At 33.9% G+C, this 15,459-nt stretch overlaps 1 protein-coding gene across 8 annotated transcripts in view; it reads right to left on the bottom strand.

Annotated features, from left to right (window-relative positions):
• The window catches only part of LOC145252842 (opioid growth factor receptor-like protein 1), a 109,353-nt gene that overhangs the window by 78,435 nt on the left and 15,459 nt on the right, over window positions 1-15,459 (bottom strand). For 2 of the 8 annotated variants that reach the window (XM_080112828.1, XM_080112833.1), the window contains exon 1: window positions 8,583-9,026. The exons of the other annotated variants lie outside the window; for them this stretch is intronic. In XM_080112828.1, coding sequence (XP_079968954.1) covers window positions 8,583-8,705 — 123 coding nt within the window. In that variant the 5' untranslated portion in view covers window positions 8,706-9,026. Of the gene's footprint in view, window positions 1-8,582; window positions 9,027-15,459 lie in introns of those variants that run through there. 8 annotated transcript variants of the gene reach the window in all.

The raw sequence follows: 15,459 nt of genomic DNA, 5'->3' as shown, positions 1-15,459 counted from the left end.
GATACATCCTAACATGGAGTGTTGATGCCGCATCAACTTCGAAATCTAGTGGCAGATTACCTTTTCTGTTCTTTACAGCAACTTTCTCACAGAGGTTACGTTGCTGGTCTCTCTCTACTCTATCCTTATATCCATAGTAGGTGGTCGACTGAGCTTCAACCTCTGACTTACTCTTGTAAAACATTACTAGCAAAATTTCGCTTCGATACCACAACAAGAAAAAAGTCCCCTTTTCCTCCGTGTATCTAGCAGTAGGTGAAATATCCATTAACAAGGCTTCTTTGTAAAGTCTTCTCTTCTGTGGCATACATTACTGCAGGACTGCTTCCTTCAGATTAGAACATGATCGTCTTCAAATCCAATGTAGAAGTAAGCAAACTAAGTTCTTTTCATTAATCATTCTCAATTCCCTCTCTTGTCACATGAACAATCCAACGAGTTCCAGGTGTATCAAGACTCATACTTAATCGTTAAAAATTCATAAATAAAAAAAGTTATTCAGAACATAGTTTAACTTTCGCCTTTGACCTTTCACTATTGCACACACGATATGACACCTTAAAATATTTTAAACAAAGCTGCTATCACAAGATGAAGTTTGACACCAATCATCGTATCATCGTATAGCCTGAACTAAATTGACTCTTTCTTTCCACAAATACTTATCTTCTATGGCCTTTGGAAGATCTTCCTAATTTGTAAGCCAGTGTCGTTGTCAATAATTTTGTGTACGTCTTGACAGGCCTTCTTACGTTAGTGGATCCGTGTTTAGGATCCCACAGTATCACATCACTGACGACCTCTTCAGTAGCAATGCCCAGCATATCGTGTTCTTTCTCTTATTACTGAAGAGATCCTGGGCGACCGACCATACAGACAGCTAATGTTTGGGTGTGTTTTCCGGTTTAACACTGCCCATAGCATTCTAATGTAAGTTCCATCTGACTTACTTTCAAGTTTTTTTACTCTGAGTCCATGCTGGTAACCCATAAAATGTTTTCACTCTAAAAAAGTTGTTCTTTATCTGTTCCGAGAGGGTAGATTTCCATATAACTTTCAACCGGTTGAAAGTTTGACATCAATCATGGTATCATAATAAGTCTTACATTGAATGTTGTTATGTAGTGCGAAATAAAACGGTTCTTTGTGGGTGGTGAAACACAAACATGAAAAAATAAAATGGATGCAAACGATTCTGTAGATTAGCAATAATAATTATGTATTACATAAATAATAACTGGAAAGAATTACTTTGAAAATGACATATTTAATCGCCTGTCACTGAGCAAACGCCCATTAGATATTTCCCTGTTATTGACTGGCCAATGTATAGGCAAGTAACTCTGCTTGCCAAAATGCTGTTTTAATCATGGGAGATAATAAAGGGCAATGAGTTACTTCTCTTTTTAATGAATGAATGTGAACGTTAGACCCATTTCTATCACAAACAATACAATCAAAACGGAATATTTCCAATTAATAATATTTATTTGCTTCCCCACAAAAGCAAAATGTGACACAAGGTCATTTTATATGGGAGAAAACCAGCTCCCCAAAAAGCGGCACTCTAGTAGGGACCAAAAATAATAATATTTAATTGCTTCCCCACAAAAACAAAATGTGACTCAAAGGAGCACTCTGGTAGGGATCAAGTACACCATCTTTTTATATAGTGTTGATGTCGATGCAATATCAAATACGCAAGGTTAACTAATTTGCGTATTGGTTTTGAAGATGTTAATTTAATTAAATAATTATTATTTGTTATTGTTTCTTATTCATTGGTTTCCTTTATTTTGATATAACGAATAGTTCTGTTTCGTAACATTGTTATATTTTCTCAACAATATTTTAGCATTTGTGTTAAAACGATCCTATCTTCAGAGCGACCGACTTGAAGTTGCAAATAAAAAAACAAATTCGTTTTCCTTTCTTTAGGTCATATTCCAACGGCAAATAACCATTAGACACCGCCAAAAGTCACCACAGAATTACCCCCCCTATATGTAAAACGATGTAACTTTATTATAAATTAATATTATGAATACAACTTTTGTACCATTTAAAATCAAAAGGGAAAAATAAACTAGTAATAATTAAAAAAAAATTTTTTTCATCGTACGAAAATAATGAAATTGCGAGACAAAAATCATGTTTACATAATTGGCGCTTTAAAATAACGTTCTCATGTTGTAAGCATTTCGAACGTGAAAACATACCCGTGTTCAATAAATCTAGCAAAAATCAACTAATGGTAAGATTTTCGGGAAGTTTTCGATGCTTATCCATTTTAGAATGAAATTACATATAAAATGCAGTTTTCATAAAATATACGAGGGGAAATATTTTTTTAGTGCGTGTTTCTCCCCCCCCTCCGTTTATTTTTTTTCGAAATTCGAACAAAATATATTTAAATCTATCAAAATTTCTATTTATCATGAAACATAAGAGTTCAACTAAGTAAAAAATATTTATGTTTTTTAAATTTAAATACACATATTGAACAAAAACTTACCTTGAAGTTGCAATTAAAAAATTATATAAATATAATATCATTACGTTTTTTTAATAGCGTTTTTTTTTATTAATATATATTATAATCAGTTGAATTGCTAAGAAAAAGAAACTTCCTAAAAATGAATTAATTTTTAAAAGATTAAAATGATTAAAATTCCATTATTTCAAAATGTTCCGTTACGACATAGATTAATTTAATTAATTGTGTTTAAATTTTTTTTTTTAATATTAAGTTTTCATATAAACATGGCTATTGTCAGCTATTTTATCGCCAAATTAAAACAGATTTTAAAATATTATTGCACAAATATTAAGTATTTTGTAGGCCCCCTCATATTTTGTTTGTCTCTTTTTACCGAACAAAAGTATGGAAGCCGAACATGAACATTCAGTAAAAGCGTATTTCATATTTAATATACAAATGTTTATAATATTATTAATCATTAAACTATAAATCTTAAAACCAGTGGCGGCTCGTGCCTGAGATTAGTGGGGTGGGGGGTGCTGCTTCAAAAATTTTACGTATTTTTTTAATATCGTGTAAAGGAATTCGAATATATAAATAAATATTTAATCAAATAATAAACAAACATTCAAATAAATATTCAATTATATAACAAAGACAAATAATCAATCAGAAATGGATAATACGCAAAAACTTTTTATTAAAAAGATTTTTTTAAATTATGTACACTTTACAGAATAATAAAAATAATATATACATTTATTCCTTTTAAACTTTTCAGATTAAATAAAAGTTTGCGTTTTATTTTTTTATTTTTTTTTGCAAACAAACGAAAAACATTTTTAAAAGTAAATTATTTTTTATAAAAACAAAAAAGAAAAACTTTGAAATTTACCTGCCTCCCTACGAGGGTTAATTTAGGAGTTTACTATTTGAAAATAGCGTTTTATTTAATAACAGTTTTATTTACAAAATTTATTTTTAAAGATGTATTTATAACAAAACGTATTTGTAAATAAAATGCAAAATAAAAAAGTTTACATTTTTATATAGTGAGCAAACAAACAAAAATATTTAAAGATACAAAATTGGTAAAGATCGACATAAAGTGATTTATTATAAGAAAATAGAATGTCATATATAAGCATTATAAAACATCGACTTTAAATGTAGCTTTCTTCCCCAAAAAACAAAAAAATAAAATTGTCTCAGTCCAGAAGGATTTCTATTTACTTTTTTTAATGCGTATTATCTGACCCATCTACTAACAAATTCAATGTAAAGTTTAAACATGCATAACTATAAAAAAAAAACTGTGTTTTTTTTTTACTTACAAACACATTTTAATTAAAAAAATCTTGTGTAAAAAATCCATTTTTCAAAGTGTAAAACTTCTAACATTGTCCTTGTCGGAGGCAAATAAATGCTAATTTTTTAATATCTAAAACATACACGTTAAAAAGATTTCTAACTAAAATATATTTTCGACATAAACTGTTTCTTCGCTTTTTTGTTTCTAGGAAAAAATGTAAACAGTTTTTTTTGTAAAGTTTAGTTGTTGCAAAATAAATAGCATTTAAAACTACTTTAAAGAAACAAACAAAAAGGCAGGTAGATGGAAAAGTAACTTTATTTTTATGGTAAGATTTATTTATTGTATATTTGGTTTTTACCCTTGGCCGCGTGTTAGCTTCACTGCTAATTTCCCGAATACTTTTAATAAATAAAAATAAACAGTTTCTGCATATTATATATTTCCGTCTGCTACCGACTTAAATCGCAACGCTAAAAGTGTGCGTATTTAAAAAAAAATAGCACAATATTTTATGTACAAGAACACGTTATGTGCAGATTTTAATAATAATTTTTAAAAATATAAGTAAACCTCCTTTTTTCTTTCAATAACAATGTTATCATATCTATACAGGCGCACACTCTAAGCAAACAACGAATTTCACGACACGGAACTGCGCCAAGCGACAGTTCTTCAAGCGGTTTTCATCGGCTGCCTAAAGCGTCTAATCCGCGGATGCGCACAAGAGAATTTCATTAAGAAAGTGTAACTGTGAATTTCACAGCTCCAAGCAAGTTTTATTTTTGTTATTATATGAATTTGGAGATACCGACATTAAAGTTAATGATTTTATAATGTACACATAGAAAAAATAAAATAATAATAATAATAATAATAATAATAATAATAATAATAATAATAAACAAACGTATTATTTTTAATTTTATCATTAATACTGTGTAGAAATAACTTGGGGGTGCTGCAGTCCCACAGCTCCATGAACGAGCCGAGCCGCCACTGCTTAAAACATAATAAAATTATAACAAAGATTAATTATTAATTACAGTTTGAAAAAGATAAACAAAGGTTTTAAAAAATCATTAAGTCGCTTCTGCTTTTCCATAGTTCGTATAGTTAACAGAAGTCTGACGTCACGGAATCATGCGATCCTTTTTTCACAATTCTTCACATTCGGTTGGCAGTGCCTAATAAACATGTTATAAAATTATCAAAAATGTTAAATTTTTGTGTTTGAAATTTTTGTAAAATTTAAACTAAGAGGGTTACACGTTTTGTTTTTTTCCGGGAACGGGGGGGGGGAGAGAAATTTATTTTTATCAATAACCATTTTTTTTAATGTCACACGCGAGATAAGCCCCACTGTAAAAACCGAAACAACTAATCGAGGTGAAACTTACAAAATAAATAAATGAAAATAAACATATACACGATTTAAATATTTTTTTAAAAGAAAAGATTTTTAAAAGCACGCAATAAAAGTTTCCCCCTCTCTCTTTCTCTCTCCTTCTCTCTGGTTGTTGGCCGTCTCTCTCTCTCTCTCTCTCTCTCTCTTTCTTTCTCTCTTTCTCCTTTTCTCTGTCTCCCATTTGTTGTATACATACATCATTATGTATGCGATTTATATAAGCAAAGTTTATCTATTTGTGAGTGTGACAATAAAATAAGTTTGTCTTACCGCGCAGATACTTATTTAATTATTTAATATCATTATGAGTGAGTAGAGATTAGGATGTCCTGTGGAAGAGATATGAGGAAAGAGATTGACTTCGAGTAGTTTAAAACACCTTTTATTTCCAGAACGCCATCTTACCGGAAGCCCCAGCTACCGGAAGTGTCCTCAACTGTCAATCCGCAGTAAATGTCTATCGTATATATATGTATATATATACATATATAACATCCCCCTCCCAAGGTCCTTTGCTATTGAAATGCAGTTTACTTAACATATATAATCTTGCATCCATCTGGGTTGATGTATTGGTCGTCCTGACCTTGATCGAACTCCTAACTCTGGAGATGCTGGGTTTGGTGCTCCTGATCTTGGTTGATGAACTTGCTTGGATAAACCAAATATTGTGTCAGGGTAAGGTTGTGCTGTTGGTACCTTTGAACGAGGTGCTAGCAGTAGATCTCGGCGGTTTCAGCATATAGTTCTGCCATTACCCATCAGTACCAAGTATGACCTTGGTTGAGAGCAATGTTCAATCACTTTGCTTACCCTGGACCAAGTTTTCCCATCACATACTCTGATGTGGTCCCCTATCTTTTGTGAAGGCAGCACATGCTTATTGCTGATATGTTATTTTACCTTCTGCATGTTAGTTGGGGATGATCTGCAAATATCATAACCATTATTTCTTATGCTTGGAAGAAGTGTTCTCAGTTGGCGGTTCATCAGTTTAGCTGCTGGTGAAGGAGAGTTATTTTTGCCAGGCATTGTACGTAAGGTTAGTAGAGCAAGATATGGATCGTCTCCAGTCTGGAAACATTTGTGCAGTGTTTTCTTCACTGTTTGGATGATTCTCTCGACTAAACTATTAGATTGTGGGTATTCTGCACTGCTAGTTACATGGAAAAAAATCCCATTTTGTAGCAAATTCCTTGTATTGTTGAGACTTAAATTGGGGGCCATTACCGGATATTACCTGTTTGGGTATACCATGGCTCGAGAAGATATGTTTTGTACAAGTTATTACTGTTGATGCTGTTGTATCAGTGAGATGGCTGATTGCAAAAAATTTTGAGTGGTAATCCACTACCATGAGATAATCTTTCCCCTGCAGCCTGAAGAGGTCTGTACCAACCTTATGCCATGGTTGGTCAGGAATGTCATGCCATATTTCTGGCTTTGAACTTTGTCGATTGCTATAGCGTTGACATGAATCGCAATTTTTTATCATGTCCTCTATTTCTTTGTTCATGTTTGACCAAAAAAGAGACTGCCTAGCATTGGATTTGGTTTTCTCAATACCAAGATGTGCGTGATGTAAAATTCTGCACATTTCTGCTCGCATATTGGTTGACCCTTTAATAGTAGTCCTTCCTGGTATGTCATACCATCTCTGTAATTAAAATATGGTTGAAGACAGGCGTCGAGATTATTTCGATGCTGTGGCCATCCTGACTTGATTTGCTGTTGCAGTTGTTGTAATGTTTCATCATTAGCCGTCTAAGTTATAAGCTGTTGTCGACGTTTGTCGCTAATGGGTATTGAAGAAATTAGGAAGTGGACAAAAAAGTCAATTTCTTTGTCAGAGATTTCTGGATTGTTGTACTTTTGTGCTGCACAGATGAGTGTGTCAATAACGTGCATTAGTTTGCCCTGGGTGTATTCAATTTCGAAATTGTATTTCTGTAACCTTATTAGGAAATGCACTCTGGGTGGGGTTTCAGAAATTGTTTTTTTTTGGTTTTGAGAGGCTTGTGATCATTGTTTATTAGATAGCGTTGCCTATATAAGAATTCATGGAAATGTCCACATGCAAATACTATAGACAACATTTCCAGTTCCAGTGGGCAATAGTTGCCCTCAGGTGATGTAAGAGAACGGCTACCAAATGCCACCGGAGCCCAGTTATTATTGTGTTTTTGTTCCAACATAGCCCCAAGTCCTAGGGTTGATGCGTCTGAAGAGACTCTGATGGGAAGCGCTGGGTCAAAGTATTTTAATGTTGGACTCTGTGTAACTAATTTTTTTTAGTCGTCAAACAGCTTCCTTCTGTGGTTTATCAAAAGACCACATATTATCTTTTTCCAACAAGAGGTGAAGAGGTGCAGTTAATAACAAGAGGTGAAGAGGTGCAGTTGATAAGTTAGGAATGAATTTTCCTAAGTAGTTTATCATGCATAAAAAACGCTGGAGTTCTGTTTTGTTTGCTGGATCTGGCATGTTCATGATCGCTTTGCATTTCTTGTCATCAGGTTCAATCCCTCTACTGAATATTTTGTGTCCTAGGAATGTCAACTCAGTTATGTTGAACTGACACTTTGATTGATTTAGTTTCATGCTGGATTTTCTTATAGCATTCAGAACTTCAGTAGTTCTCTTTTGAAAGAGTTCTGACATGTCTGCCCAAATGATGATATCATCCTGTGAATTTCTCCATCCTTCAACATGTTCAATGATAGCTGCTATTTTTGCATGACATATTTCACTGGCACTGTGTATGCCATATAGTAGACATGTGAATCTGTAGCGTCCAAAAGGTGAGTTGAAAGTGAGAAGTTTGGAACTTTCCTCATCAACTTTAATCTGCCAGAATGCATTAGATGCATGAAGCTTAGTGAAAAACTTTGCACCTGCCATTTCCTGTATTATGTCTGATGCTGTTAGTAACCTATAATGCTTTTTATAGCCTTAAGATTCCGTGGGTTAAGGCATACACGAAGGGAACCATTGGGTTTTTCTACTATCACCAGTGATGATACCCATTCTGTTGGTTCTGATACAGGTTTAATGACACCTAACTCTGTCATTTTTATAAATTCCTTTTTTCATTTTTTCCTTAGTACAACTGGAATATTCCGTAGAGGGTTTATGACAGGTTTAATTTCTGAGTCCATTGTGATGTGATGAATACCAGGGAGAGTCCCAAGTTCTCCAAAGCATTCCTTAAATTCAGAGAGAAAATCATTGTTATTTGTGTTAATTTTGCATACTTTTTTTTATTAGGTTGAGACTAGTACAGGTATTTAGTCCTAGTATTGGAGATGCATCTATATCTGCTATGACAAACATGACATGATACTTGACATTATTTCTTATTACTTGAGCAACACACTTACCTTGAACTGGTACTGCTGTGTCGTTATAGGCAGAAAGTGTTGTGTTGAATGCAATTTTGGACGAACCGATACTCTGTAGTAATCTTTTATCGGAAGAATGTTAACTTGACTGCCGGAGTCCATTTTAAATTGTATGTTCGTCACATTGACTTGTAAATTAATGTTCCAATCTTCAGCTAAGGCATTAACTTTGTGGATTTTTGTTACTTTTTTCTTCTTGGATGAGAATTTGGCAGAGATGCTGTTCACATAATTTTCATAATTATCATCGTCTGTAGAAGATGCCTCACTGTGTTCCTGGTACACTTTCTGTACTACTCTTTTAGCAGGACATCTACTTGCAAAATGATTTTGTCTCTTGCATTTATTGCAGATTCAACCGTATGCAGGGCAGTTTCCACGAAAATGTGAGAACGAACAGAATCTACAATTTTTTTTGATTTCGTCATTCACTGTAGTTATTATTTGAAGAGTGTGGTAAATCACTTCCGGATTGTTGTGGTTTATTAGTATTTTCCTTTTTTACGAACTTTTTTTTTTTTGTAAAGTTCACCGATTTTAATTCTTTCTGCAATACCCCCTGTCTTTGTCTAGTAAATGCAGCCGTTCGACCCGTTTTTATAGCTCTTTCCAAAGTTAAATCAGATTCGGCCAATAATTTTTTATTGTAAACGTGAGTCATTAGTACCTATTATTATTACATCTCTTATTAAACTTTCACAGAGTTCACTAAATTTACATTCTTGGCTGTGTGTTTTTATCCTAGTAATGAACTCACCAAACGATTCCGCGTCTTCCTGACGAGCAGTGGGAAACTGAAAACGAGAGAGTGTTACATTTCTTCGAGGGTTACAAAATTCTTCAAATTTGTCTAAAACTGTTGCAAATTTAAGGCTGTCTTCCTCAGTTTGAAAATCAACGTTTCCATAAATTCTGCGGCCTCGTTTGCCTAGACATTGCAAAAGAATGCTTGTTTTGACTTCGTCATTTTTCTCGAGTTTTTCCGTTGCCGTTAAATATATTTTAAGGTCTTGTTTAAAAGCCTTTCAGTCTTCAGAAAAATTTTCTGAGGAAAAATCAGGAGGAGGAGGAGGCAGAATAAAATGCGAATCCATTTTATTTATTTATTATTATTATTTTTTCTTTTCTTTTTTGTCAAAAAAGCAAATGGGTTCTAAACTTGTGACACCGCGTTGTATACATACATCATTATGTATGTGATTTATATAAGCAAAGTTTATCTATTCGTGAGTGTGACAATAAAATAAGTTTGTCTTACCGCGCAGATACTTATTTAATATCATTATGAGTGAGTAGAGATCAGGATGTCCTGTGGAAGAGATATGAGGAAAGAGATTGACTTCGAATAGTTTAAAACACTTTTTATTTCCAGAATGCCATCTTACCGGAAGTTCCAGCTACCGGAAGTGTCCTCAACTGTCAACCCGCAGTAAATGTCTTTCGTATATATATGTATATATATATACATATATAACACCATTAACAACGCCGTGTCATTTTGTTATTGCTATCAATATTCAATGTTTATTTTTAACATAATAGTTTCGTCGATAGTAAAAGAGAAAATAAAATACTAAGAACATATATTACATGTTGAATTATTTAAAAAAAAAATGTTTATCACATTTTTACCCCAAACAAGGTACGTTGCCACTTTGATGTATGGGGCTACTATCAGGGACCTAAGTTGCAGGGGTACTATATAGGGAGTTTAGCAGCAAGATGTCTGTTCACATTACACTTGAACTTCTCCATGTCAGTACAGTTGGGGAAGCAGGAAACCGGAAGAGAATTCCAAAGCCCGCAGTTCTGGGGAAAAAGTTATTAGTGTAAAAAGTTTTCTAACATCTAGGGATCTCAACTGTGTAGGGGTGGGACTTCGCTGCTTGTTGGGTTTGTTGGGGGTATTTTCGTCGAGGGGATACAAGAGCTTGTAGTTCGTCAGAGCATCCACCATTAAAATACTTGCAAAACAGGCAGAGGGATGCAACATTTCGTCGATGGGACAGGGGCTGAAGTTTAGATGACAGTTCGGGACCTATTAGGTTGGCGACTCTCTTTTGGACCCTGACCGGGCGTGAGAGATTAGTAGCAGATGCATCAGCCCAAATGTGACAGCAATACTCCATACATGGGCGAATGGTGGCTTTGTAGAGCTACAGGATACTTTCAGACGTAAGTAACTTTCTAGCGCGATAGAAAGAGCCCACCTTCTTTGCAGCAACCTTAGCAATAATCTCGATGTATCTATTCCAACTCCTGTTTCCTGTGAACGTTAAGCAAGGAGCTTGAATGAAGTGCTCTCAGGTAAAGTATCTCTAGCCATAGCTATTGGTGGTTGGTAAGGTTTCATGGAATTATTAAAGGAAACGAGCTTTGTCTTGGCAGCGTTGAACATTACCATCCATTTTTTACCCCATTCTACAACAGACTGAAGATCTTTCTCTGGGGTTTTGGCCATTGCCTTAGATATGTGCTCATTAGTTTTCCTCACGTGCTTGCTATAGAGCGTAGTGTCATCGGTAAATATACCCATCTCAGAGACAATTTTATTAGATAAGTCATTTATGAATATCAGAAATAACAAAGGTGTAGCAGTCGACACCCGCTACATGCAGGCAGAAAATACTTCTTACAACCATGAGATTTGAAATCCATTTTCTCCTTGGCTTGTCCAGTCGCAGGCTAGCTCTCGGTCACGTGACCGAGTATATAAAAGGCGAAATCGCGTCGGGGTCACCATTTTAAGGTTTGTGTTTTTGGGGCACAACCTAAGAAAATAAATAATTCAACACAAGCTACTGAAACAACGAACACAACAACTTCAATAAATGTAACAAAGAAAGGAAGGTTTATTCTGGCGAATGTTCACAGGGAGATATTATTCCTGGTCAAAATCCAACTCTGGCCATCTGGTGCAGTCACGGCAGTTATTCCCAGTGGAAATCGTCGATACTGGATGAGATAACACAGAAATGGAAAGAGCGAGGAAAGGGTCCGATCTGCTTGGCGTCTCTCTCAGTAAGAAGGAGTTTTTTCCTTCAAACCAGAAGGAGAGAGAAAGGATCAATGCGCCACACCCCTGATTGGTCAGTCTGTGGCCAAATTACACAGTGGAGAGGAAGAATTATTATGGTACCTGTTATATTATCATGATATTATCCAGTCTGGCATTACTTCTTCCTTTAAGAATTAGTGTGGTAATTGTTCATTATATCATCCTCTCAGTCATTACATCCTTGCTTGGCGTGGAGAGTAATGTATCGTTTCAGTCTAGCAAAAATATTCTCCCTCTAGTCACATATATTTACTAGTTTAATATAAAATAAATGAAAGTATTATATTTCGTGGATGGAATCGGTTCCATCTAATGTAGGATGTATAACACTGAAACCTTGGGCAAATCCGGGTCGCGACAGCTAATCGTTCAAACATTACCGTGTTTGAATATATGGTCAAGTGGCAGTTTTAGTCATTTAGAACTGCTTTAAAGCTTCACAGCTCACTCATTTTTCGACCAAATTTCAAACAGTTATTACAGTTTATAGATCACCTTCTCAGCTATACTGTGAAAAAAAAGACGTTTCAATTATACCAGTCATCATAGGAGCAACTGGGCTTATGAAAAAGAACTTTAAAAAGTACATAGCAAGCATACCCGGTGAACCAAGTGCAAGTGAAATACAAACGATTGCACTGAAAGGGACGGCTAGAATCCTGAAAAGATCTCTTGGTTGGACTCACTAAAATAGGGGTAAATGTCAGACATCTGGTTGGATGTCCCATCCCCTAGAAGAAAAAGTTTAAGAAAAATGAAAAAAAAAAAAAAAGTGAAAAAAAAATTAAATTTTTGTTCAGTAAAACAAAAGGTATGATGAATTTACTGGTGTTCAAAATTGTAAAAAACAATAACGACTGGTTTCCAAAGCAAACATGTCGCTTCAGTGACTACTGTTGCTACCAATGCACTTCTCTCGCGAAAAGAGAAGTAACAAGTGAAACAGAGAGAATGAAAGAATGAAAAGGAGATAATTGGAGGGATTTTATTGAAAGCAGACGAGTGCCGTACATTGTTATTACATATGGGCATTTTATGTTTATGGATGCAAAAAATAAGACTGAGATTGAACAAAGAACAAGTGAATTTACAGGAAGCCTGGAAAAATCATGGATTACAATAGAAAAATGCGAGCATGAAAAGTAATATGGTTAAGCTTTAAGCATTAAGAATTTTTGAAAAATTCAATTTATTACATTATATAGTCAATTCTTAATGCTGCAATATTTTAAGTTATAAATTTATTATATTTTTTACTAGAACATCTTGTCCTTTTCTTTTCCAGTTTTAACAACTAGTCCTTTACTTTTCCATGCTCGCATTGTACTATTGTAATAATATATAATTGTTCTGCATATATAAAATAATCGTTTTTTGAATGCAAACATAAACAAGTTAACAACAACACCCATGGTATTTTAGAGTTAGACGTTGTTTATAAGATATAGAAACATTTTAGTTTTATTTTGTAAAAGGCAAAATTTAATCACAAATTTCTTTTATATTATTAAAATAAAATGATAAGCAATAATGGAAAAGTGATTTTTATCAAGTCAAACAGGTATGACTACGCACACACTAAGATCACTATTCAAACCAATTCAGGATAGCTAGTAACATATAATTTACAAGAACATTTAGTGGCCGTTTTTAGTGCCTTTAATACAGACATAAAAACATGGCAACACCCATTATTTTAGGACTATGTTTAGAGCACATTTTGTTTCATTTTGTAACAAGGAAGCAAAATTGAATCAACCTGAATTATTAAAAAGATAATAAAACAAGTGTCCTTCAATGCATTTGATACAAGTCAAATGATGTAAATCTCACCACAATACTAGATGAATCATGCCTTCAGTAAGTTTTTGGAAAACCTAATTCGTATTACATAAATGATCTTCAACACAGTTGAAACAAATTAAACAGGTTTGGCCACATACACACTATGACCAAAAGAGAAACAAGATATATTACATTCAGAATAGGTGTTTTGTAAAAACATGACAACACCCATTATTTTAGGGCTATATTAAGAACACATTTTGTTTCATTTTGTAACAAATCAAATACTAGATGAATCACGATTTCAGCAAGTTTTTGGAAAAATCTAATACGTGTCATATATGTTCAGTCACGCATGATCCTAAAAATGATCTCCAACACAGGTGAAATAAATTAAACAGGTTTAACCACTTACACGCTATGATCAAAAGAGTAGGTTCTCTCTACCATGCTAGAAAGCTACCAACGCCTAAAAGTATACTGTACCTCTATAAGGCCACCATTCGCCTATGTATGGAGCATTGTTGTCATATTTGGGCTGGTGCCTCTGCTACTAGTCTCTCGCTCCTAGACAAGGTTCAAAAGCCATCCTGATAGGTCCTGAACTGTCATTTAAGCCTCAGCCTAAGCCTCTGTCCCATCGACGAAATTTAGCATCCCTCTGCCTGTTCTACAAGTACTTTAACGGTGAATGCTCCGATGAACTGCAAGCATTTGTACCCCCTCGACATAAATACCCCGACAAACCCGACAAGCAGCTAAATCCCACTCCTACACAGTAGAGATCCCTAGATACAAGAGAGCCTTCTACTCCAGTAGTTTGTTCCCCAGAACAGCTAGACTTTGGAATTCCCTTTCGGGTTCCTGCTTCCCCAACTGTACTGACATGCAAAAGTTCAAGTGTAACGTGAACCGACATCTTGTTGCCCAACTCCCCACATAGTACTCCTGTAGATTATGTCATTGATAGTAGCCCCCTACATCAAAGAGACAATGTGCCTTTTTGGGGTGAAAATGTAATAAAAAAAATTTTTTTGTTTAAATTGGTAATGTAGAAATATCGTTTTATTGATAAATAACGAACCAAGAATTAGATTTACATATATATATATATATATATATATATATATATATATATATATATATATATATATATATATATATATATATGGGGGAGGAATATGCTCATTCAATTACATTTCACCTTTTATTTATACCAATCCTTTCATTTATGAAGCTCGATGTAACTACAAAGCATATACAAATAAATGACAAAAGTCTATATTCCAAATTTCTAGATGTTGTCCATCTTACCGTTTGTTTCTTTAACATTAAACATTTCAACATAATTAATTAAATGGTAAGATGGATAACATCTTGAAAGTTGGAATATAGACTTTTTGTCATATATTAATGGCATGGCAGGGCCACAGGGCGAAAGCAAAATTCATTCCAAGGCAACAAAACTAAAGCTGGCTTGTTAGGATATATATATATATATATATATATATATATATATATATATATATATATATATATATATATATATACAATATTTATTATGACACTATATATACATATTTCAAGGTCGTACCATTGGTTTCGATACCCCTGGACACGCTATATATATATATATATATATATATATATATATATATATATATATATATATATATAAAGAGAGAGAGAGAGAGAGAGAGAGAGAGAGCGATAAAAAGGAACAAATCAAGTTATATGTCTGTAAGGTTTTGAAGGGTTTAGTATAAGAACAGAACAAAAAGAGAAATATGGAATACAACAGGATTTATTGACTCACTCTTACAGCCCGCGTGGAGTTCGACTACATTACATTTTTTTGTCTCTCGTTCCAAAAGAGTTCAATAAGAAGAAAGAGGGTTAACTGTCCAAGGGAGATAATTCCGATTATTCCACATCCCCCTTTCAAGTCCCAAATTCATAGTGAAAGTTTCTCTGGTGGTTAAACTTTTCTACCACTCTTTGTATATTTTACTT

This window comes from Euprymna scolopes, chromosome 29 (assembly GCF_053919585.1).
Source record: "Euprymna scolopes isolate OS-2025 chromosome 29, ASM5391958v1, whole genome shotgun sequence".
NCBI lineage: Eukaryota > Metazoa > Mollusca > Cephalopoda > Sepiida > Sepiolidae > Euprymna > Euprymna scolopes.
The sequence above is the reverse complement of the archived record's forward strand: the minus strand, read 5'-3'. Positions and strand labels throughout refer to the sequence as shown.